The sequence below is a fragment of the Mycosarcoma maydis genome, chromosome 12 (assembly GCF_000328475.2).
Source record: "Mycosarcoma maydis chromosome 12, whole genome shotgun sequence".
NCBI lineage: Eukaryota > Fungi > Basidiomycota > Ustilaginomycetes > Ustilaginales > Mycosarcoma > Mycosarcoma maydis.
The window spans coordinates 60,778-85,400 of NC_026489.1; the positions used below are offsets into that span (position 1 = coordinate 60,778).

Below are 24,623 nucleotides of genomic sequence, written 5' to 3' on the forward strand. Positions count from 1 at the left end.
TCTGCTTGGCTTCAACGCCTCCGCAATGGTTGGGCGTGTTCCACTTGCTCCTGCATCAAGAGGTGCTTAGAAGGAAGCGCATCCACTCTGTCCTTGTTGGAGATTTGACTCGCGACTTGCGACTGGTAGCTACGTTGGCTGCGCGATCAGTCCAAGCCGGCCCGATGGCTTGTTGCCTCCCTCACATCCTGTCCAGTGCCATCTTTGAGACACGCCAAGTCAAGCTGCTTGGTCGAGCTAGCAGAGCCACACTGAAACCCGCAACACGCAAGAGTCAGCGCTTGTTTTCTTATCGCTTTCGCGCGCTATCTTGGTCTTCCTCTTGGTCTTCGGAATGGGGAATAGGCTTGAACTTGGCATTGTCTTTGCATGTCTTTGCTCGTACTGGCACTGGCACATGTCTCAACCGATCAAGCTGTACGGGACGCGTTCGAAACCGGTCGAATGGAGCTTCTCGCCGCGCAGACCAGGTGGACAAGGTGTGCGTGAGGTCGGCATATCGTGCGCGCTCCGAACACGCCATGGTTGCCAAACCGAATGCCAAACACCAGCGCAGTGTTTCGGCGCCTCTACGCACGCATGCTAGAGCGCGCAACGAGCGCAGACGAACATCTACTGCCAAAGTACGCATCGCCGCAATTGGCAAGCCGAGCCAACTACACGCCAGACATGTTTGCTCGGATGTCGCGTGTGCTGCACGCTACAAGAGAGCAGGCTACACTGACAGGGGAGCCACACAACGTGCGCCGTAGCTCTCAGACAAATCAAGCACGCATAGAAGGGAAAGAAAAGAAAGAACAGGCAAGCAAGGGAGGGAGCGATGAACGTGATGGATCTCGTGGCCAGCTGACGACCGGGATCGTAGCGTTGAGCCGCTTGGATCGTGATTGCGAGCGAGAACCACAAGCCACGAGCCAAAGCGTCAAGAGCGCCATGAAGCGTCCAACGACGATTCACGTAACGTACAAAGTGGAACGTGGGCCGTTTTGGACAGGTAATTGCATTTCTTGGCGGGTTTTAGGTGCATATCAGCGCAGCGCAGTGCATCGCATCGCATCGCATCGCATCGCATCGCATCGCATCGATTCGATTCGATTCGATTCGTGATTGCTGGCATGGCACCTTTGCTTCCACGGTGGTTTTGCGCCAAGACCTCGCCTAGCATTAGCAACCACACAGAGAGAATTCTCAGAGTCGTGAGTGGCGTGGCTTGAAGCCAGCTACTGTAACTAACGTTCAAGCGGCGGCATCGACGGATGTGCGGCTTCCGAGTGAATGCGCAACTGTGAACCCACTTGGGAACGTGCCATCACGCTTCGCCTTACATGGTACCGTGAATTCGCACACACACGACATCCTTTTCGTTTCGTCCATCTGCGCTTGCTCGTCGGTCTTGTTGTTTTGCCACATGCACGATACCCAGACCGTTCCTGAGAACCCGCTCATATCGTAGCATAACACTTTTTCGAGGCGAGAACGTGCTCCCGTTTTTGGATACCCGGACTAACTTGACGGATCCTTGTTCTGGTCGCTGGCGTTCGGCTGCGTTGACACGCCGACCAAGCTTGGTGCTTGTGCTCTTGACTCTCGCCGCTTGAGAACAAAGCTTGTTTGTTGACTCGCTGGTCAGCTGGGATGTGGTATAAAAAGGACCGTCCGTGTTGGTGCCCTGCCATGCCGATCCAGCAACATTCCACTCCTCGCTAACCCGCCTCCCTTACCGAATCGCACGACATGCAGCTTCAAGGATTGTTCGCTCAACTTGGAGCGCTCATGCTTGTGGCGCTGGCCGCCAGTGCCGCCCCGAACAACGGCGCCAAGTGGCAGCACAAGAAACAGCCCAACGTGATCCAGCTCATCTCGGACGGGTTTGGACCGGCTTCCGAGACGTTTGCTCGCTCGTACCTGCAGAGCTCCAAGAAACTGGGCTGGAACGTAACCATGCCGCTCGACAGGCTGCTGGTGGGCGAGGTGCGAACACGATCGACCAACTCGTTGGTGACCGACTCGGCTGCTTCGGCAACCGCGTATTCGTGCGGCCTGAAGAGCGTCAACGCATACATTGGTGTGGATTCCGACAAAAAGCCGTGCGGTACGGTGCTTGAAGGAGCCAAGGCGAAAGGATACAATACGGCGCTCGTTACTACGTCGCGCATCACGCACGCGACGCCCGCTTCGTACTCGGCGCACATCGACGACCGTGATGCTGAAGACGAGATCGCCAGCCAGCAGATCGGCGACTACGTGCTTGGCCGCCAGGTCGACATCCTGTGGGGTGGCGGACTGCGTCACTTTTTGCCTAACACCACCAAGCCAGGTATCCGTACCGACAGCCGTAACCTCGTCCAAGAGGCCAAGCAGCGCGGATTTCACATTATCAACAACCGCACCGACTTTGACGCCCTCCAAGCCGGCAATGCGCTGAAACTGCCCTCGCTGGCGCTCTTCGCTTCGTCGCACATGGCGTACGAGATCGACCGAAACGCAACGCAGGAACCCAGCTTGAAGGAGATGGCCTTGACCGCGCTCAACGGCTTGCGCAACCAGGACGAGCCGTACTTTATCATGATCGAGGGCGCGCGCATCGACCATGCTGCACACAACAATGACCCCATTGGTCACATTCACGATATCCTCGCGTACAACGACATGGTCCAGGCGGTGGTCGACTGGGTTGACGCCAACGCAGCCGCCAACCCGCACGAGCCCGAGACGGTGGTGTTTTCAGTCGCCGACCACGAGTGCGGTGGGCTGACGCTCGGTCTACAGAGGAGTGAGGATGAGGAGTCGTTCTACGGATGGTACCCGGACGTGCTCTTGAACGCTACGCATTCGACCGAGTTCCTGGCGGCTCAGACCGCCAAGTGGATTGCCGCTGCCAACCGTACCGATGACGAGCTGAGCACCTACATCCGCGACAACGTGGTTTCCACCGGCCTCGGCATCAAGGATGTTCAGAAGGACGAGGTGGAGCGTGCCGTCCAACTAGCCAAGCTCAAGAATCAGATCCCCTACACCGTCTGGCTATCGTCGATCGTCAACTGGCGCGCACACCTCGGATGGTCCACGACGGGCCACTCTGGTGTCTCGGTCGGTCTATATTACCACGAAGCCAAACCGCACAAGGTGGGTACACCCAAGTACAAGCGATACCAGCAGCGTCGATCTTCGGTGATCGGATCGCACGAAAACACGTGGATCGGCGAGTGGATCGCGTCGTTCCTCGAGCTCGATCTGGCGTCGATCACCAAGACGCTCAACAACGGCAGTGACTACAGCTGGTACAGCAACTGGGGCGACAAGCTAAACCACTTTACCGATACCTTGGAGCACTACCATGGCGGACTGGCGCGCGTCATCCCGGCTCGATCCGCGAGCGAGAAGCGCGATCTGCACGCCGCCGACTCGCACCTGCTCAACGAGCCACTCATGAGACGTATTCACGGCCCTCGTGTGGGCGCGACACTCGAAGAGTCTTGGCACACCTCGGCTCGTCGTCAGCAGCTCTGATTCTACACACCCACGACCCATGTCTGGTATACAAATTGCAAATGTGTTTGGCCAAGTTACAGTACTTCCCATGTCCAGCCGAGTGAGCATGTTAGCTACAACGCATCGTAACGGCGTGAGTGTGATCGCTCCGGTTCGCTGCCGATCCGAGCAGATCCATCGCCATCAGCGCCAACGTCGTCCACTAACTACAGTCGTGAGTATGTGTGCCTACAATGACGCACAGCAGCAGAGCGAGCTGCAGAGAGACTGTATTCGCACGAGAAAAGCCACGAAAATTTTTTGCGCGATCTGGATTCGGGATTCAAGACTGGTGATTCATTTGGCGCCTGAAGCCAGTCAAGTTGGATTCAAGATTGTGACTCGAGTCGGCTGAGTCGCAAGTCGCGAGCGTTTCAGCCAATCGAGAATTCTGTGATTTTGTGATGCTGTGATGCTGTGATTCGGCTTTCAACACACTCACGACTCTTGACTCACCTCGCGGCTACTCGCGACACTCGTGACTCGTGACTCACACCGGCTCTGCCAACCAAAACGGGCCGATTCAGATTCACGAGTCAGATTGCCTGGATTTGGCACATCGACACCCGATTCTGTTTTTCGTTTTTCTTTTTCTTGCTCAGAACCAGTCACGATTTGGCTGATCGGCACTTGATCCGATGCTGGCCAGAAGTGCTGAAGTTCGTCGCGAGTGCAGACTGGCGAATAGAGAGTGGCGAGTGGCGATGTGATGAAATCAAAAGACGTTGTCAGGTGTGGGGTCAGTCGCCACCTCCGATCGGGATGAACAAGTGACAAGTGACGAGTGTGACAGCTAGCGGATAGCGAGCAGCAAGCTCCAAGGCTCACCCACCTCTCTTTTTTCTCTCTACAAAAAAAGGAAGAAAACTTGTCACACACCTGTACGCTGGGTTGAAGGTTGAAAAAAAAAACGACTCTGACTCGGCTTTCAATTTGGTGTTTCTTTTCTCTGTTTTCTTGGCTTTTTGGCTTGCGGGCTCGTTGGCTCGCGAACGGCATAGCATGGCATGCTCACTGCTTTCGTTCGGTTTGAAATTGAGCAGTTCTTCTTGGAGATTCACATTCACGACTCACGACTCACGACTCACGACTCACAATCGTGAATGATTCGTGATTGGCGTAATTCGTGGATTCGTGAATCAATCTGAATGGCAACGCAACTTTCGGAGAATCACCGAAATTCGCATCGCATCCTCTTTGGGGCAGCAGCAGCAGCAGCAGCAAAGTCAGTCTGTGGGTGAGTCTGAGTGTGACTCAAGAAAAAGTGTCGCGCGCAATCAAGCCCAACTTTCTTCTCTTCTCTCCATCATACTTGACACTCTATCTGCAACCATGTGCGATCACTCTGAGCCTACTCCTATCCAGCACGTCAACGGCACTGCGCCCGACACCCATGTCGCCATCGACACCTCGGCTCCCAACACGAACGGCAGCGTCGCCAACGGCGGCGTCGTCGCCAGAGACAATGGTAATGCGGGCTCAGTGCAGCCTTTCAACTCGCGCTACTCGGACTTTTTGAGCAACGTCTCCAACTTCAAGATCATCGAATCCACGCTGCGTGAGGGCGAGCAGTTTGCAAATGCCTTCTTTGACACAGAGACCAAGATCAAGATCGCCAAGGCACTCGACAAGTTTGGTGTTGACTGCATCGAGCTCACCTCGCCCGCCGCTTCCGAGCAGTCGCGCAAGGACTGCGAGGCCATCTGCAAGCTCGGTCTCAAGGCCAAGGTTATCACTCACATCCGATGTCACATGGACGATGCCAGGATCGCCGTCGAGACGGGTGTCGACGGTGTTGACGTCGTCATGGGCACCTCCAAGTTTCTCCGCGAGTTTTCGCACGGCAAAGACATGACCTACATTACCAAGACCGCCATCGAGGTCATTCAGTTTGTCAAGAGCAAGGGCATCGAGATTCGCTTCTCCACCGAAGACTCGTTCCGTTCCGATCTCGTCGACCTGCTCAGCATCTACCAGGCCGTCGACAAGGTGGGCGTCAACCGTGTTGGTATCGCCGACACCGTTGGTGTTGCCAACCCAAGACAGGTGTACGACCTCGTGCGCACACTGCGTGGCGTCGTCGGCTGCGACATCGAGTGCCACTTCCACAACGACACGGGTTGCGCCATCGCCAACGCCTACACCGCACTCGAGGCCGGCGCCACCCACGTCGATACCTCGGTACTCGGCATTGGCGAGCGAAATGGCATCCCTTCGCTCGGCGGCTTTATCGCGCGCATGTACACCGCCGATCGCGAGTACGTGATGAGCAAGTACAACCTCAAGGCGTTGCGCGAGGTCGAGAACCTCGTCGCCGAAGCCGTCCAAATCCAGGTGCCATTCAACAACTACGTCACCGGCTACTGCGCCTTTACGCACAAGGCGGGCATCCACGCCAAGGCGATTCTGGCCAACCCTTCGACATACGAGATCATCCGTCCCGAAGACTTTGGTATGAGCCGATACGTCTCGATCGGCCACCGTCTCACCGGCTGGAACGCGGTCAAGTCAAGGTGCGAGCAGCTCGAACTTAGCCTCACCGAGGAGCAGGTCAAGCAGGTCACCGCCAAGATCAAGCAGTTGGCCGACGTGCGCGAACAGACTATGGAGGACGTCGATTCGATCTTGAGGAATTACGCGCGCGCCATCGAGAACGGTTCCTCAGTCGCCGCCTGATCCACGTTTACACCGCTAAACCAAAAATGTTCTCCTCCGCATTTGCAGTCAATCCTCGCTGTGAGTGGGTGGGTTTCTCTCCTTCCGCAACCGCATCCAATCTGCCTTGCCTTTTGTCCCTTTTTTTTCTCCCGCTTGTCTCTCTGTGCTCGTGTATACATTCTCAATCGTGTCTCTTATCGCATGTGGCTGTGCTGTGAGTTCAGTGCTCATCAACGAATGCACAACGTCAGAAAGGTGTCAAGTACATTCTACGTGTTCCAAACGGTGCAGCTAGGCGGTCGGTGCTGGTCGGAGCGAATTGTAGTGCTCGCCTAGACCGTACATGCGGCGATGGTAGGAGATGAAGAGCGGTTCAGCGTCGTACTCTTGCTCGCCCACCTTGAGCACGGGCAGGCCCGCCTGGACGACGTTGATTTGCGTACCGAATGCTCTGGAGAGCGCCAAGATCTCGGGCTGACCACCCCAGACGCCTGTATTCTCGACGGCATCGCAGTAGTCGAGGAAATGCTTTTCCTGCGCTTGCTCGCTGTCGAGCGTGCCGGCTTCCTTGTTAACGATCCCGGCCATGTGTTCGTCCGAGTCCGAGATGAACGGTTTGTATTCGGACGGATGCGTGCGCATCTCTTGCGCTGTCGCTCGACGCGTCGCTTTGTAGTCGGTACGTACCGCGCTTGGACGACGCAGATTCAGCTGGTCCGCTACAGCCGCGTACAGGCAGTGTCCGTCCGGCGTGATCTCGTGCATGGTCACGCCAAGTGCAGAGCACATGGCATTGATCCCCTGGCGTTCGATCGCCGCCTCGTCCGGTTGGCCCGCTCCTTGCTTGACTTCCTCTTCGGCCTGACGTCGCACCTCGGCTATCTCGGCCGCTTTGCGCTCTTTTCGCTGTTGTTGACGGCTGACCTTTTTCTTGGGCGCACCACCATCCATCGGCGTCGCTTCAACGCTCTTCGGACTGCTTGCAAACAGCTTGCGGATGCTCGATCTACGCGCCGAAGTCGGGCTCGTGCTACCGCCGGCATCGGGAGCAGCGTCGCACGTCGCATCCGTGTCATTGTGATTGTGATGGCGCAAGCCGTTGATGAGTCGCTCGCCAGCTCCTCTCAATCCACCGCCAGAATGCGAATGCGACGTCTCCATCTTGGTCGCTGATGTGCATGTCGTTTTATTGTTCGTGCTTGCGCCATCATGCGCGTCTCGCGCGTCTAGTGCGGCGAGCAGCTCGTCGGCAATGTCGAAGCCGTCGTCATCTACGAATGGGTCAATCACTCCCAGTGGAGCTGCGTCATTTTGATTCGACTGCAAATGGTCAACACCAGCATCAGTGCATACAGAGTAGATCAGTATCTACGCTCCGATAAGCTCAGCTGCTCGCCAATATGGCAGATCTACTCACTTGAATCTCTCGACGCAGAGAATCGCTGTGCTGTGCAGTCGCGCGCGATCCCTTCTTGCCCTTCTTCGGCATGGTATCAATGTGCGTGCGCTCTGTCAGAAAGCAACGGTGTCGTCGATGCCGATGCTGATGCTGATGCTGATGTTGATAGTTGTCGGGATCGCCGATGTGTGCCGACAATGGAGCATGGCAAGGTGTCGGGTGATGACCGACAATCTCATCATAAGACTTGTCTCAACTTTGTGGCGCAGAAAAAAAGGCACCGTCGGGCCTGCCGGGCTTGCCTTTCTGGTGGTTCTTTTTGGTGTCACAATTTCGAGTCGTATATTCACGATTCTTTTTATTTCCTGTTTGCTAGAGGCGCAATCACGAATCACGAATGTGGGGCATTCAGCTCGGACCATGCCGATTCAACCCACAGTCGTGATTTACGCTTCGCAGTCACATCGAAGCGCTGTCAACGTCACCACCATCGTCGGCGTACTCAGCCATCGATCACTACAATTCTATTGGCCCAAATACTGACCTTCTTGAACGGTCGGGGCGTAGTTCTGTAGTTCTCTCCCGCCAGCAACCATGGTCGAGGGGACGAGCGCTTTCGATCCGAGCAACTACGCCTCGCTCGGTCTCACCCACGTCCAGTGTAAGTCGTACATTCCATCCCGCGCTTGCACAACATCTGTCCCCCATGCGTACTGATGCCAGCTTGCTGCTCTGTGCTTCGTGCCGGATGAACAGATGATCCGTCCGACTCGTTGGCCAAGCTCATGGCTCTCGTCACGCTCTCGCCCATCTTTCTTCTATGCTCGTACGTCACTATCGTCCTTCTACGCCGCGAGTTGACCTTTATCAACGCTCTCATCGGTCAGCTCGCATGCGAAGGCGTCAACTGGGCGCTAAAGCGTCTCATCAAGCAGCCTCGTCCCACCGGTCATCTCGGCGCTGGCTACGGAATGCCTTCGTCCCACTCGCAGTTTCTCGGCTTCTTTGCCGCTTTTTTTCTCTCGCATTTCTACCTCAACGGTCCGCCACTGGTCAAGCCGCGTACCTTGATCAACTCGATGAGACGTGTGGAACATGCGCTTGCGATGGTCATGATCGTGTCCATCTCGATCCTCACGTGCTACTCGAGGCATCATCTGCACTACCACACGCCCCTCCAGATTGTCGTCGGCTTCAGCCTCGGTCTCGCTTTCGGAGGCGTCTACTACTACTTCACCGAACATCTCTCCAGGAAGCCGCTTCGTCTACCGTCACCGCTGGCTGTCTCTGAGTCGTCGTCGCCTCTGGCGATCCGTGCCAATCGGCTGCTCCAGCCTCTCAGCACGTCGTCTGCCACTGCGCATAAGCAATCCGACACATCCGCTTTGCGCGCTTTGCGGCACCGAAAACCGCCAGCGCATAGACGCTCTTCGACGCTAGGCGAACTGATCCTGCCGCAGCTGCATCCTTCGCCGCCGATTCGACAGATGTTGCTGGATCATCCTGTCGCCATCGCTTTCCGCATCCGAGACAGCTGGGCGGTTTGGAGAGATGGCGGCATCGAAGGCGAGTACGGCGCGTGGAGACGCGAATGGGAGGCGCGCAGAGCTGCTTGCTCGCCCATCAACAGTGCCAACCGCGCCGACGTCGGCAGTTTACCACGCCATTACTCGATCATGCTCGATGCACTGAGCGAGGCGGACAAATCGCTGCCCACAGATACTGCGTTTTGCGTGGGCTGCGTGATTTCCTTCTCGTCCGACTCATCTGACTCGGCTGGCGCAGCACGCTCAGAGTACCTGGAGACTGGGTATTCGCGAGAATTGCCAGGCAACACACACGCCGAGCAGTGCGCGCTCGATAAACTCGCTACGCATTTCGGGCTGCCACAAGGAGCGAACACACGCAATGTGCCGACGCTGGATGTGGACCTGTATACCACCATGGAGCCGTGTTCGGAGCGGTTGTCGGGCAACGTGCCATGCGTGCAGCGCATTCTGGAGTTCAACGAGCGAGCGCATGTGTTTGAGCTGCCTCGTCGTCTCGCAGTGCACTCGGGCGTTGCGGGAGCGCAAGACGCGTTCAGGGCCAAGCTGCGCATACGACGTGTATTCCAGGGCGTGTCCGAGCCGGACGACTTTGTCAAGTGTCAAGGTCAGAACATCTTGCGCGGCAGTCAGATCGAGGTACACACCGTGCGATCCGGCAAGCACGATCATGGACAGCTCGAAAGCGAGTGTCTGCGCATCGCTAGAAAGGGACACCCAGCGAAGAGCTAGATGTGGAGAGGATCACACATATCTGAATTCGTGATTGCCAACCAGTGATTGGTGATTCGTGATTGGTGATTGGTGATTGTTACCTTTGAGTCGTGAGTCGTTGCATCCTGACACGTGTGTGGTTGAGAGCACAGCACTGTGAACAGGGATCGCAGCTCAAGCTGGCTTTCACGATCGGCCAAGGTGAGTGCATGTTGGCGTGCTGACATGCACGACGGTTTCGCGATTCAAGACCGGCATCTCTGAGGACGGATGGATAGGATCGCATTTCGACGGCGCAACGTGGCGCTTGGTTCGATGGTTGGATTGCGGTAGCGCGCACTATGGGTGGTGGTGGGCGTGCGGGCGAACTGCAACGGTGGATCGCGCGGATACGGATGGGTCGGGTGATGAGCGATCACATGAGCGACGAGATGGAGGTGTCGATGAGATCGAGCTGAGTACATGTTGCTGCGCGCGTCTGCGCGAACCGCATGCGAGCAAGTCCATCTCGGACGCCGGCTCAGACGCATACATCCACGCGTGCGCGACACGCCATCGTACGCGATCTGCATGCATCCAATCCACACATGGCGTGCCGAGACAGCCTCCGAGGCACATCTCGAACCGAGAGGTTGGAGCTAATATCCGTGCTACGCAACCACGAGATGCGAGTCGGCCTATGGCTTGGACAGCGTTCCGCCAAACACATGCACCGCCTGGATGGAAATGCGAGCCGGTCGGCTAGTCGAGCGCAATCATGGCAGCTGCAGCCGAGATGGACAACGAGCAACGAGCAACGTGCAACGTGCAACGTGCATATACTTGCGTGCGTCGTCGCCGACGTCCTCCTGTGTACATGCAGCTCGCAGCACGACAAGGCCCGGAGTTCCCATTCTTGCCACACATTGTTACCATCTAACGAGAGTCGGAGAGCTGCATTATCGAAAGCGATCGAATCGTGCATACATCACATGCCAAAAGCGGAGGCTGCGGTGAAAGGGGGAAACGTCGAGAAGCTGGACGTTGCGTGCTAGCACCAGCTCCCGCGCACGCGCTTAACGCTCAGTATATGTCATACCGCAATCTGCTCATCAATCAAAACATCGGCGCGTCGATGCGTCATAAGTTGGTCAACTTGCATACGTCCATCGTGAATCGCGAATGGAAAGCGAATTTGAATGATGCGCATCATCAGTGTGGGTCCGTGGAATGTTGATGTTGTGTCAAGTGGCGAAAAGTGAGCTGAGTCGGGTTTGATCGGGTTGCGTTTCGGCATCGAGACTTGGCGACCGCTTTATGCTGCGGGTCAAGCAGATGCAATTGTGCTTCACGTCAAGCTATCCCACGCTAGTCCACAGAGACACCTGCGCCAGAGTGGTAAGTACACAAGAGGTAAGAGCTTCATTGCACAAGCAAGGTGAAAAATTACAATCGTCAATGTGGTGCAGAAAGGGGTATCATGTATATGCATGCGAACAGCCGATCCGAGGTGCAAACTTTGAGCAAAGTGGTGAGAGTCCAGAAGAAAGAAGAGAGATCAATGCATGGGTACTGAGCCGTCTTGGTTGCTTAGCGCCACCCATGCGCCACTGGCTAGGATGATGAGACTGCCGATGACCGAGATGAAATCCGGGAGCTGACCGAACAGAAGCAGCTGCCAGGTGAGCGCAAAGATGATCTGCAGGTACGACATGGTGGCAGCGCGACCCGCGGATTCCCTCTGCAGTCCGAGTGTCTGAAAGACCTGCGCAAGCAGGCTGAACAGGCCCACGCCGAGCAATAGCAACAGTGAAACCGTCGAAGACGGCAGGACAAAGCGTTGGTCGAGCAGCCACATGGCGACAAAGCTCGAGACCCAACTGCAGAGCGAAAAGTAGGCGATCGAGTGATAGGTAGACGCGCGCTTGCCGATGCGACGCAGACACACCCAGGCGGCTGCCATCAGCACGACACCGGCGAGCGCCACCAGGATGCCGACGATGCGCGCCGCTTCGGTGGTCGACGACGGATCGGACGGACTCGGCAGTTGGATGTCGCCATCCTCGGGTACGCCTTGGCCTGCATCGTTGCCAAACAAGAACGACGGTCGAGCGATAAGCGTCACTCCGACGAGCGACAACACGCCAGCCATGCGTTCGCGCACGCTGAACGGTTCATGCAGCACCACATGCGCCAAGAAGCCTGTAGCGAGCGGCGCGAGGAAGGTGATGACAGTGGCGTCCGAGAGAGACAAGGCATGCAACGAAATGTAGAGCGCCAGCGTCGAGGCAAATCCAAACATGCCACGTGCAAGCAGCATCAGCCGAGCTCCCGGCGGGCCCAGCAGAATGTGCTCGGTCTTGGCGAGACACATGGCAAGCATGCAACCTATCCAGATGATGAGACACTCGACACCGACAATCTCCAACGCGCCGATCGGGTCAGAGTTGGGCTGATGACCTTGGCGATCGTCGAGCAGCTTGACAAACAGATTCATGGTCGAGTAGGCCACCTGGCTGACGGCGATGAGCATCAGACCGAGGTTGGTGCCTGGAGTGGTGGACGGGTCGACGAGCGCATAACGCAGCAGCGAGATGCCACTCACATCGCCGCCTTGTTGGGTGGATAGCTTGGACCACGCTGAGGCTTGGCCGTCTTCCTCGGGGATCTGTTGCGGTCGTTGATGCGAGTGCAGTTGCGAGTGCGAGTGAACAGAAGGTCGTAGACTCGAGACGGCTGACGGACGACGATGCGAAAAGGCGGTGGTTGAATTCCTGTTGGTGATGCTATAGTACGAAGACGAGAGTATGGGCTGGCGTTCGTCGTCGTTGGACTCCAAGTCGCTCCTGCGATCCTGCTCATCGAGCCTCTGCTGAGCGACAACGTACTCGTTCGGGTGGAAGATCGAAGCAAAGTCGCTCAACACGCTCGTGCCCAACATGCTCGCACCCGCGTCGTCGCGATCGCGATCGCGATCGCGCTCGTAGGTGAACGAGGGATCGTCTGTGCCACCACCTTGACTGAACCCACTCTGGCTGTTAAAAGTGACCGAGTCGTTGGCGTCGAGATGCTCGTCGTCGCGCTCGTCCGAACTGTCATTGTGCGACTCGCTGCGAGTCGAGGTGTGTTCGGCAAAGGCAGACGAGCCCAGAATCACCGAGCCGTACGAGGCCGGGTTGAAGTCAGCTGCGGGCTGCACTCGTCCTGGTGGTGCTGCCGACATTATCGTCGTTCCTTTTCGTTTTCGTTTTTGGCTGCAATTTTCTGATCGTGGTTGAGACGATAGATGGTGTATCGCGTATGGTCGAATCGTTGTGACTCGTGAATCACGAATGACGTCGATGATAAGCAATCGTCACTCTTTCATCCTCATTCTGAGTCTGATTCTGTTCTTCTCAGATCAAAACCCAAATCGCGATTCGTGTCGAAATTTCTTCCAGCTTCGTTGTCACTCAAATCTGAATTGTGAGTGAATCGTGAATCGCGTGAGCCTTATCGTCCGTTGTATTTCTGTTTTTTTTTTTGTTGTTTTTTTTTGTTTCCTCCACTTCGGAGACGCGGCCGAGGCGATTGAGGTTGGATTCGTCGTGAGCAGATCACGGATAACTTAGTCGAGTTTTTCCAGTCAAGTTACTGTATGTTAGTTATTCAAGCGTCCAGTTCAAGTTTCGGGTATGCCTCCACACTTCACACTTCACACTTGGTGCTTCATGCTTCGTGCTTGTTGGTTGCTCACGTGAGCTGTCAGGCAGACATGCCCGTCGCATAAACATGCACAAGCAAGCACCACGCTCCACGCACGCGCTTCTCGAAGGATTCAATGCATCGCCAACGTGGCTGCGCTCCGATTTCAAGACTCACGACTGTCGACACTCACAAATACGCTTAGATAATCGTGAACCGACACGGCGAAACACAACGCATAATCCGTCGAGAGGCAGTAATGACGATGATCAGATCCCTAGACAATCACGAATACCACCGAGAGTGAGGCGAGTTGAAACTGTGTAACGGTCGAGGATTGGACAAGTGATTGATTGGACGATCGCACTAAATGCCAATTGCAGATAATCTAACAGTGGCCGCGCCTAGTCAGCTGTATAAGGAGCTCATGTAGAGAAGCTCATGTAGAACACTCCAGTCAGTGACTGCATAGCCCTTACCAATATCTCGATTCGTGGTGGTGACCAATCCCGAATCATAATCTCGTCCAACCAGAAAATACAATCGACTATGGGCTCAATCAACGGTCAAAACCTTACCCTCTTATCTACGAGGACTGGACTACCAAAGCGGCTTATGTCCTGGGAGGAATACTTGAAATGGGTGACCTCAATGAAAAATGCTCTTGCATGCAAGAACGCAAACTTTTGATTCATCAACGAAGACGAAGGTTGACTCGTCAAGCCCGAGGAACATCCGGGTGAGGGAGACCTTCAGAAAGTCAGGCTTGGAAACCAATTCACGAATTCCTGCTAAGAATCTCGTCGAGTACTGTCTGTCACAATCCTGTACCTGAAGACCGCAGTGTGGTGAAAGAATAGTAGAGTGGATGAGACCAAGCTCATCCACAAGAAGGAAAGCGATGTCCTAACTTTGTAAAGTGTGTGCTCTGCACACACGACCTGCGTGTGGCAGCTCCACAGTTGCCATGATTCAGCAACCCCGCCTAGACAGTCTCGTAGTGCTCAAATGTCTGACTCACCGTCTGATTCACCTTTACTGCTGCATCGTCTGCCGTTCAAAGCAGTTGAGAAGGACTTTCAGCAAGTCGATTCCGACCATGCCGTTGATGACTGAGCCATTTTCGTGAGAAGCCTTGTCCTTTGTCTGAGCTTCCCTTGGCCTGTGGTGTCAATATTCGCTGTACTTTCCTCCTTCTTGCCACCGCCCACCGTCAATAAGAACGTATTCGCTTCTGCGTTGAGGAAGATGGTACATCGTCAAAACCAAAAAAGAAAGCAAGATGGTGTCAGTAGGCACACTCGACAGGTCAGGGCACGTCGAAGAAACAGCACCGAGTCGGAAGAGGAGAGAGAAAGCCTCGATCCGAATGGCCCCATGAGAGACTCGTCGCTGAGCTCTATTGGAGAGAATGCCGTATCCGATTCCATCAGCCGGGCCGAGTCCAGCCGAGCTATCCGTGGCAGCTGGCAGTCGAGTCAACCCGAGTCTAGCATCCAAGAGCCGATCGACACCATCCTCCTCAATCCGCCAACACGCCTTTGACGTCTACCCGCAACCATCAAGACGAGCCAAACAGACAAGACGAGTCAAGAACTCTGCTGAAACGACTCCAAGCGCTCGAATCAACCATACGCAATCTCAGCGATGAGATGCGCTCCTACTATCAAAGCTTTGCCCAGTTGCTGCACTGGCTTGAAGATGTGTTCCGCCGCATCTACCCTGCAGCCGCCCATGCTGCATCCGCCACAAAACCCCCTCTGGGTCCGCTCGACACCTCCTCTCACAGAGGCGGAGGAGGTCCCAAACGAGACAGGGCACTGCAAAAGCCGTTCCGAGACGAGCTTCGTCATCGAATGGGCTTGCAGCCACGGGACCCTCTCCCGCCCTTTGAGGAATCACCGCCATCCTTGCACGGCGGGCCCGCCCTGCGATTTGACTGGTCGCAGAGGCCAGACGCCTATACAGAGCTGGTCGAGTCGATCATTCGCGAGCTTTGCAGCAGCAAAGAAGCAATCGCCAGCCAAATTCAGGTCATCGGTGGCCAGAAAGCAGCCATCAAGGTCTACATGGCATCTCTCAGTCGTCTCTTCAAGCAGTAGCGACAGCAGCAAAAGCATTCTGCTGACTCCAGCCGCCAAGAAGCTCGAGAGAGCGGTCGACGACGGAGGCAAAGGGCGACCAAGAAGAGCCAGGCTCGTGCTGCTCTTCTAGCTCGTACTGCGGCGCTCAGGCGTCAGTACCATGACACTGATTTCACGCTTATGCAGGCAGCCAGTGCTGATTTGACTGACGCCGAAGAGAGCAGATTCGAGACCGGACAAAGCGAAACGGGCAAAGAACTTACCAATCGTGGTCTTGCTGATAGCACGCGCGGTGGCAGCAATGGCGGTGATGGTGTTGGAAACGGTAAAGGTCGGCGTAGACATCGAGGGCTTCGCAAGATCATTCCTTGCTGGCAATCACTTGAGCTGCATCGTGCTCTGCAGAAAGTGGATAAGATGATAGCAAGAGAGCTCAACAGTCAGCCTTTCCCTCCCATAAAGTTGCGCACACTTCTCGAGCCAAAACGAGTCGAGTATCCACCCCTCGATGCCAAGCTGGAACCGCTGCCCAGCTCCATCAAGCGATGGATGGTCAGCGCCGAGTTTGCCCGACTCTTCAAGTCAGCTGTCAAGCATGTGGGCCTTAACCATATTGCTGAAGGTGCCACTGGCTCGATCACGGATCCAGAACAATGGGTCCAGCATCCGCCCTACGAAGTGTACCATTCGACTCACCACGGAAGACAGAGCAGTGACATCTCTGGTGAACTGTACCTTGGGGAAAGCGACAGATGCCACAGTGACGCCGACGATATCCATCTCTCCGCCCGCGAGCAAGGGCTAGAGCGTTTCTCCGAACCTGGCACTAGCAAGCGCCCAGCACCAGACCATCGTGGTCATCTTCGTTGATCTTGCCTAGCCACACTTTTTGCGCTTTATCGAGCTGCTACTGTGGTGGCATAATCCATATCGTCCTTCTCGTGTTTGCTTGACCATTCTGTGTGTCTCGTTGACTGGATGATGGAACGTGCCAATGACGATGAAAGCGATTTATGATTCACGATTGTGCCGGAGTGGTTTGCTGGAAAATCTTTGACCTACCATTGACTCAGCCCTTTGATTGATCTAGGATAGGACACGTCGCGTTGCTTTTCTTGTCACTCAATCAACACCATCAATCAGTTCGAGCAACCCTATCAGTATGGTTCGACTGACTCGCATGTTCGTTCCGACTCACGGACGATTCAGACCTTATCTCAGCTCCCAGCTTCTGGTCGCCTGACCTTGCAAAAACATCTTCAATCAAATCTTGTCTCCCCACCTCCTTTGGCCTTGCAAGCGGCCTCGAGACATCTCCCTCCGTCCCTTTCCGCTGCGCAAGGCGGTCACCTTCCACTTCCCTCCCAACCCGCAAGCTGCGCCTCGCGTGGGCGTGGCTTCCTTGAAGTGACCAGGCCTTGTGCCACCGTCCGATTTGATCCCGGACGTAAAACTCTCTGGTTTCAGGTGCACGTCCTGGCCAGAGAACAGCAACTCCAATCCGCTGGGGCCCCCGCTGCCAGGAGAGTTGGTCGCTCTGTGGCTTGATTCCTTGTATTTGTGGGCAGCACGACCTAGAGTTAAAGCCCCGAACTTCGACAACCCTCGCACAGAGGGCCCCCTCGCTTCGCAGAGTTAGTCGCTGTGTTAGCTGGCTGTCATTGAGAGCGACACGACCGTACAGTCCTTGGAACTGGAATACTGTACTGACAGGCCTCTTCGACGCACAAGAGGTATCGCGCCCCCGGGCTTGACACGCCGGGAACACCCATGTGTGGTAGTCTGTCTGTCGGCGAACAGCAGTCTTGTGCGCTCGGCCTGTCCACTCCTTCTTTGATCCCAGCAGCGACAACCTTTCTCTCAACACTCATTTTCAGTCGCAGCAGCTTCGCAGTATCAACCGACGTAGATTGACCGTCGATGGCAGCACCTTTGTATCAGGCGTCCTCGCGCTGCTCCTGCTCTGGTGCTCTGGTGTCTATGCTCTCGTCTAGTCGCGTTGTTGTTACTCCGTTGTCTTCCTGCTGAAAGGATTCTTGCCAGCCATCGTCAACGTCGCTCACCTCCGATGCCTCTCACTGTTCGACTCTCTTCGTCTGCCATTGCTCCCGCTGCCAGTCTGCACCCCTCACTTCGCCATTACCATGAGTAGCTTATCGCGCTCTAAATGGGGCCACAGACACCGCCTCTATAGATGCGACCAGTGTGGTGAGGGTGGCAAGACCTTCACTTACGAACAGTCACGAGTGAACATGGCACGAGACAATGAGAAAGCATCGACGCTTAGCAGAAGAGGCGAGGACAAGATGTGATGGTGTGGCTTCAGCAGCGTCAGCAGCGTCAGCACCAGCGCCGACCACAGCAGCAGCGTCGGCCGCGTCGGCATCAGCAGTATCAACAGCGTTGGAGATATCCGCAGCGGCAGCAGCAACAGCAACAGCAACATACCGATCCTCCCTCTCTAAACGTCGCAAAAGCCTCGCGCTGAGCCAGTCTGTGCACGCTGCCGTCTTTTGATCAGCAAGGTCTCGGCCAAGGTCGAGTTTCAAGCGGACAACTATCCGCTGACGATTCATGATTGGATTCGTCTGTAAGCCTGCTCGTCTTGGTCTAGCCCTGATGCTGCATCTGGTAGAAGTTGTCCTGCCCACTGTTGGGCTCGGTGGCATAGTCACGAGTGTCGGTCTCGGTATGGAAGGACCACAACATCTCGTTGGTCCTCCACTCGTGACTATCGGCCTCCTTCGGGTGTTTGAGATCCGCTGCGCTTTCAGTCATGGGTACGTACTTCTCCTCTGTGATCGATGCTCCCGCAAGCTGCTGGCTTTGTCATCGACTCTCTTGCAACAGTTATGAGTACCTTCTCGAATTGCTAGGCCACAAATACATGCATTCATTCGTGATTATTGTTGTGCTCCAATACCAAGTCCTGTGTCTTGAGTGTGATCTCCTATGCGACTGGCCGACAAGCTAATGAGAGGACGGTCGTCCTCGGAACCACCCTAGGAGCCACGTGCGAGGGGCGGTTCCTGCGAGAAGCCATCTAGGAGCCACTCAGGGTGGTTCCCGGGGTGGTTCCTAGGTCGACTTTTTCCTTTTTTTCACGATAGGAATTGGCTGCAAGAACTTTGGAACACGCCTTTTTCGATTTTGTTTGAGATTAGATCAACTTAGTTAGAAATCATGAACCACAAATGTTTATGAGTCATGAGTCCGCAATTTCAGGACTTTGACCCTTTCTTCTACGAGCTGCATAGTCACGAGTCGATAACATGAACAAAATCGTAAATAGAGGGCTGGATTAGTAGAGAGGCTACTGAAGCAACAAGAAGGAGCAATCACGAGTAGCCGGAAAGAAAATAATTTGCACATCTGATCAGTTCTGGTCACGGCTGGTCAGATACATGAGGTGCTGATCACGAATCGTGAATGTACAGAGATCATGGGTGATACTACCGTGAGCTCATATACACAAACCAGGAGAAATCACGAATCACGAATATATGCACTTTGTAAATTTCCTCGTCACACACACGACAATTAAAGTTTATATAAATCCCATATTCGTGATTTGAGTATATACATTCGTGATTCGTGACTGGCCGATGAGCTATTGAGAGGATAGCCGTATTCAATATTCGCGGTGAATCCTTAGCGGGCGCTGGATGATCGAAGTCTCCCTTTCCTTAGAGAGGCGAGTTGGGACTGAGTAGGGTCGAGAATGGTTTGGGATGTATTTGGGTAGTGTGAATTGGACAAGGGACTAACTACAAAGTGTGAGCGTTCCCTCTGTATTTATGTACATGAGTCGACTGGAGTATCCTACATGAGCTTCTCCCTATACGTCAGCTCCTCATACAACTGACTAGCTGTGGCCACAACTGGCCAGATGCATGAGTCTGTTCTCCCTCAGGTTCTTCCACTTGGTACGAGTCTGTAGCCAACGGCGTGTTCCCACAGTCGTCCAGCGACTTGTGTGAATCTACTCTGGGCTTCTCGCTACCAGCGCTATGTTGTGAAGCGGGGAAACTCTGGCGAGTTACTATACTTGCGCGCGTACCGCGGTCGTACTGCGGGTGCATTGAGCGCGTGTCGCGCGCGTGTGGCGCGCGTACTGCGAGTGTATCGCACGCGTACCGCGGACGTACTGCGGGTGCATTGAGCGCGTGTCGCGCGCGTATGGCGCGCGTACTGCGAGTGTATCGCACGCGTACCGCGGACGTACCGCTGGTGTATTGAGTGCGTGTCGCGCGCGTATAGCGCGCGTACTGAGACACCTACTCGTTCCCGTCCGGTCACTCGTGTATACCGGTTAGGTTACTGCAAGGGTTGCATGATTGTGGGCGATCAGACTAAACGCCAATCGTAGATATTCTAACAAGCCGTCCTCGGAACCATCGTAGGAGCCACCTGCCATTGCTATTTGGTGACTCTTTAGCAAGCGCTATATGATCGAAGTCTCCCTTTCCTGAGAGGCGAGTTGGGACTGAGCGTGAGTAGTGGTCTAGAATGGTTTAATCACGAATGTGTTTGGACAGTTTGTTTTGGACAAGGAACTAAATACAAAGTGTGAGCGTCCCCTCTGTATTTATGTACAAAGTTGACTGGAGTCACGAGCCGTTAGTCACTATTAAAATTCTTGGTGAATCTTTAGCGGGCGCTAGATGATCGAAGTCTCCCTTTCCTTAGAGAGGCGAGTTGGGACTGAGTAGTGGTCGAGAATGGTTTGGAATGTATTTGGATAGTGTGAATTGGACGAGGGACTAACTACAAAGTGTGAGCGTTCCCTCTGTATTTATGTACATGAGTCGACTGGAGTATCCTACATGAGCTTCTCCCTATACGTCGCCTCCTCATACAACTGACTAGCTGTAGCCACATCTGGCCAGAGTCTGTTCTCCCTCAGGTTCTACCACTTGGTGCAAGTCTGTAGCCAACGGCATATTTCCACAGTCGTCCAGCGACTTGTGTGTGAATCTCTCGCTACCGGTTGGGTAACTGAGATGGTTGCAGACGATCAGGCTAAACACAAATCGCAGATAGTTATTCTAACACCTCCAAGGGGTGGTTGCTGCGAAAAGCCATCTAGAAGCCGCCTAGGGTGGTTGCCCGGGTGGGTTACTTTTTTCACGACGTATGTTGTGAATGAGTCACGAGTCGCGAATGACGAACCCTAAGTCACTAAGTAAGTTAATCATAAATTCACAATTCGTGATTCACGATTAGTGACACGCTTGACTTACCTTCTCATGACGCATAAGTTATCGGCATATTCGTGATTCGCGATTGGACAAGGCTCTTACGCGCCTGTACATAGGCACAGCCACGAACCCCCCTTTCAGTCTCCATTGATAAAAGATAGAGCGGGTGAAGCATGGTGTTAAGAGTACTCGTCTGCTACTCACAATTTATTATTTCAAAGAAATGACCAGGCACACTCGTAACTTTAGGTCACGAGTCAAAGAAACAAAGAAGGAAGAAAGGCGTGTCTGTATCATGCTTGAGTGAAAAATCGTGAATCGTAAATCATGAGTCTATCTGTGGTCAACAGAATCACGAATCGCCCGATAATGAAGAATCATGAATTTTATCTCAGAGGCATGACTCACGACTCTTGATAGATTCGTGATTCACAATTCGTGATTCGTGATTGCAACCCTTATAAGTCATGAGTTAGCTCGTGTTGAAATTGCGCGTTACGCATACGCCGTTGCGCGTTTTTCAGCAGTAATCATGAATCGTTAATCATTTATCTCGATCCAATCACGAATCACGAATCACAAATGATTCATGATTCACGATTGGAAAGATCATGACTGCACGACTGAAGACTGTGTTCACTCGTGACTCACTACTATTCTTTGATTCACGATTCATTATTTCGTTTATTAGTCACGAGTCATGAGTCATGAGTGACGCGCAAACGCTTTACAATCGTGAATCACGAATCATGAATCGTGAATACAGCCATTCGTGATTCGTGATTTGTCGCGATTCACTGATTAGAATATCTACGATTGGCGTTTAGTCTGATCGCCCACAATCATGCAACCCTTGCAGTAACCTAACCGGTATACACGAGTGACCGGACGGGAACGAGTAGGTGTCTCAGTACGCGCGCTATACGCGCGCGACACGCACTCAATACACCAGCGGTACGTCCGCGGTACGCGTGCGATACACTCGCAGTACGCGCGCCATACGCGCGCGACACGCGCTCAATGCACCCGCAGTACGTCCGCGGTACGCGTGCGATACACTCGCAGTACGCGCGCCACACGCGCGCGACACGCGCTCAATGCACCCGCAGTACGACCCGCGGTACGCGCGCAAGTATAGTAACTCGCCAGAGTTTCCCCGCTTCACAACATAGCGCTGGTAGCGAGAAGCCCAGAGTAGATTCACACAAGTCGCTGGACGACTGTGGGAACACGCCGTTGGCTACAGACTCGTACCAAGTGGAAGAACCTGAGGGAGAACAGACTCATGCATCTGGCCAGTTGTGGCCACAGCTAGTCAGTTGTATGAGGAGCTGACGTATAGGGAGAAGCTCATGTAGGATACTCCAGTCGACTCATGTACATAAATACAGAGGGAACGCTCACACTTTGTAGTTAGTCCCTTGTCCAATTCACACTACCCAAATACATCCCAAACCATTCTCGACCCTACTCAGTCCCAACTCGCCTCTCTAAGGAAAGGGAGACTTCGATCATCCAGCGCCCGCTAAGGATTCACCGAGAATATTGAATAGGTTATGAGCCCAATCAATGATCAAGACCTTGCCTTCTCCTCTATGAGGGTTGGACTACCCAAACGGCTGATGTCCTCGGAGGACTACTTCGAATGGGCGACCTCGATGCAAAATGTCCTTTCGTGCAAAAACGCGAACTTATGGTTCATCATCGAGGGACGACTCGTCAAACCCGAGGAACATCTGGGTGAGGGAGACCTTAAGGAAGTGAAGCTCGGCAACAAATTCCCTACTAAGGATATCGCCGAGTACTATCGAGCTGACGTGGAAGCACGCAGCATACTCCTCAACTCCCTTGGACCCGCCCAACAAGCCCTGGTCGATACGTCAACTACTGCTCGAAAAGTCTGGGAGAAACTTCGCGAGAACTACGCGCAGAACGTTGCTCAGCAGATTGCTTCACTCGAAGCGCAGTTGGCGAACCTCTACCAAGGAGATGACAAGATCAACGTCTACTCCTACAAGTTGGAGACTATCTGCAGGAAACTTGACCACGTGGATGCTCCGGTTAGCGGACTTCGCAAACTGAGAACCTTTCTGCGTGGCCTCGGTCCCCAGCACGATGTCTGGCGAAAGATCTTCTACTTTCAACACTCGTCTCTTCTTCCAGAAGGAAGGAGATTCCGACGAAACAGCCAACAAGAAGGCCCTGGAAGACTACGAAATTGCCGTCAGCACGATTATGGCTGAAGAAGCCGAGCAAAAGTCTTTCCGGCGCCAATACCCAGCTCGGGCCATGCAAGCCCAGTCGCAGCCTGTCAAAAAGGGCAAAGACAAATCCTGCACTAACTGCAAGAGGGATAACCATAACCTCGAAGACTGCTTCATTCGGAAGGAGGTCCCAAACACAAGGATCGCACCGAGAAGCAAAAGCAGAAGAAAACCAAGAAAGTGACGGGAAACCTGGCACAAGTCGACTCCGACGAGATGAATCTGTGTCTCCACGTGTCCACACCCGATGACAACGTCGCTCCCCAAAATGAAACCTGGATCATTGACTCTGGCGCAAGCCGACACATGACCGGCGACAAGACCCTCTTCTCGACGTACGGACCATCTCCTGTCCAGGAGGTATTCGTCGCTGACAACAGAGGAGTTCCGGTTGCTGGCATGGGCAACGTCAGACTGGTGATGAGTAACTCGAAGGGATCGCGGAAGTCGATTACACTTCAAGATGTCCTCCACGTTCCAGGACTTGGGAACAATCTCTTCTCTACACCACAGGTGCAACGCCTCGGTGGAAGCATCAACTTCACCAAGAAAACGGTCGAAATCTTCGACAAAAAGGGTCGACTGGCCCTGAGGGGCAAACGCCGTGGAGATGTGAACTACCTGCTAGTGGAAGGAACTACCACCGCAGTAGCCAAACTCGTTACTAGCGAGAAAGCCTTGGACCAAGCCAAACTCTGGCACCAACGGCTAGGCCACCTCCACATGCAGGCCACGCTCAAGACAGCATCGCTTACCGACGGCATGAACCTAAAGGCTATGTCGGGCCCCTCTGTCGGGAACAACTGCGAAACCTGCATCAAGTCGAAGCATAGGCACGCACCGATCAAGAGCCGTGGACCCAAGACAACTCGACCACTCGAGCTAGTTCACATGGATCTTGCGGGGCCTCTGCCGGAAGGCTTATCCAAAGAGAAATATTACCTACTCATGGTGGACGATTGCAACGAGATACTGCTTCGGGGCGGCACTGATCTATAAGTCATCAGCCTTCCAAGCATTCCGAACCATCGATCGATGGACCTCAAACGCAACTGGGAAAGCGTATCTGCCGAGTCCGAACGGGACAATGGTGGGTGAATTCTTGAGCAGAGAGTTCTCGAACTACCCTCAATCACCTGAGGTATAGGACGAGAGGTCACTCCAAGATTCACACCCACAATCCAACGGTCTCGTGGAGCGCACTAACCAGACTTGTCAAGGATTATATTCGGTGCATGCTAGAAGAAGCAAACTTGACTACCCAGTACTGGCCATTCGCCTTCAGTCACGGGCTGAAGCTTCGAAACATGTCGGCCACCAGCACGGATTCTTCCAAGACACCTCATGAAGGAATGCATGGCAAACGCCAGGATCTTCAAGGCCTCCGGGTCTTTGGGTGTAAAGCATGGGCACGCGTACCTGACGAACTCCGCAGATCCCTGGATCCCAAGTCTGTTGAATGCATACACCTGGGACATGTTAGCAATACCACCCTTACATATACAGACTCATGGACGTAGAAACCGGCCAGATCTTCACAAGTCGGCACGTCATCTTCCGGG

General features: G+C 54.2%; 9 protein-coding genes across 9 annotated transcripts; 5 read left to right on the top strand and 4 right to left on the bottom strand.

Annotated features, from left to right (window-relative positions):
* Positions 1-1,734: 1,734 nt before the first annotated feature.
* On the top strand, positions 1,735-3,510 carry UMAG_04114 (putative repressible alkaline phosphatase vacuolar; the record flags this gene model as incomplete). The annotated part of the gene is made up of 1 exon (XM_011392313.1): positions 1,735-3,510. One exon carries the CDS (start codon positions 1,735-1,737, stop codon positions 3,508-3,510), a length of 1,776 nt encoding a protein of 591 aa, XP_011390615.1.
* A 1,353-nt stretch (positions 3,511-4,863) lies between these two features.
* Positions 4,864-6,207, top strand: UMAG_04115 (putative homocitrate synthase LYS20; the record flags this gene model as incomplete). The annotated part of the gene is made up of 1 exon (XM_011392314.1): positions 4,864-6,207. The coding sequence occupies one exon, from the start codon at positions 4,864-4,866 to the stop codon at positions 6,205-6,207; it is 1,344 nt and encodes a 447-aa protein (XP_011390616.1).
* Positions 6,208-6,480: 273 nt separating this feature from the next.
* UMAG_04116 (uncharacterized protein) lies at positions 6,481-7,678 on the bottom strand (the record flags this gene model as incomplete). The annotated part of the gene is made up of 2 exons (XM_011392315.1): positions 6,481-7,509; positions 7,607-7,678. 2 exons carry the CDS (start codon positions 7,676-7,678, stop codon positions 6,481-6,483), a joined length of 1,101 nt encoding a protein of 366 aa, XP_011390617.1.
* A 504-nt stretch (positions 7,679-8,182) lies between these two features.
* On the top strand, positions 8,183-9,867 carry UMAG_04117 (dolichyldiphosphatase; the record flags this gene model as incomplete). The annotated part of the gene is made up of 2 exons (XM_011392316.1): positions 8,183-8,249; positions 8,345-9,867. 2 exons carry the CDS (start codon positions 8,183-8,185, stop codon positions 9,865-9,867), a joined length of 1,590 nt encoding a protein of 529 aa, XP_011390618.1.
* A 1,519-nt stretch (positions 9,868-11,386) lies between these two features.
* On the bottom strand, positions 11,387-13,051 carry UMAG_04118 (uncharacterized protein; the record flags this gene model as incomplete). The annotated part of the gene is made up of 1 exon (XM_011392317.1): positions 11,387-13,051. The coding sequence occupies one exon, from the start codon at positions 13,049-13,051 to the stop codon at positions 11,387-11,389; it is 1,665 nt and encodes a 554-aa protein (XP_011390619.1).
* Positions 13,052-15,164: 2,113 nt separating this feature from the next.
* Positions 15,165-16,466, top strand: UMAG_04119 (uncharacterized protein; the record flags this gene model as incomplete). The annotated part of the gene is made up of 2 exons (XM_011392318.1): positions 15,165-15,575; positions 15,615-16,466. 2 exons carry the CDS (start codon positions 15,165-15,167, stop codon positions 16,464-16,466), a joined length of 1,263 nt encoding a protein of 420 aa, XP_011390620.1.
* A 1,370-nt stretch (positions 16,467-17,836) lies between these two features.
* Positions 17,837-18,374, bottom strand: UMAG_04120 (uncharacterized protein; the record flags this gene model as incomplete). The annotated part of the gene is made up of 2 exons (XM_011392319.1): positions 17,837-18,192; positions 18,248-18,374. 2 exons carry the CDS (start codon positions 18,372-18,374, stop codon positions 17,837-17,839), a joined length of 483 nt encoding a protein of 160 aa, XP_011390621.1.
* Positions 18,375-19,441: 1,067 nt separating this feature from the next.
* UMAG_11116 (uncharacterized protein) lies at positions 19,442-19,678 on the bottom strand (the record flags this gene model as incomplete). Its single annotated transcript, XM_011392501.1, has 1 exon — positions 19,442-19,678. One exon carries the CDS (start codon positions 19,676-19,678, stop codon positions 19,442-19,444), a length of 237 nt encoding a protein of 78 aa, XP_011390803.1.
* A 2,139-nt stretch (positions 19,679-21,817) lies between these two features.
* UMAG_11117 (uncharacterized protein) lies at positions 21,818-22,132 on the top strand (the record flags this gene model as incomplete). Its single annotated transcript, XM_011392502.1, has 1 exon — positions 21,818-22,132. The coding sequence occupies one exon, from the start codon at positions 21,818-21,820 to the stop codon at positions 22,130-22,132; it is 315 nt and encodes a 104-aa protein (XP_011390804.1).
* Positions 22,133-24,623: the final 2,491 nt, after the last annotated feature.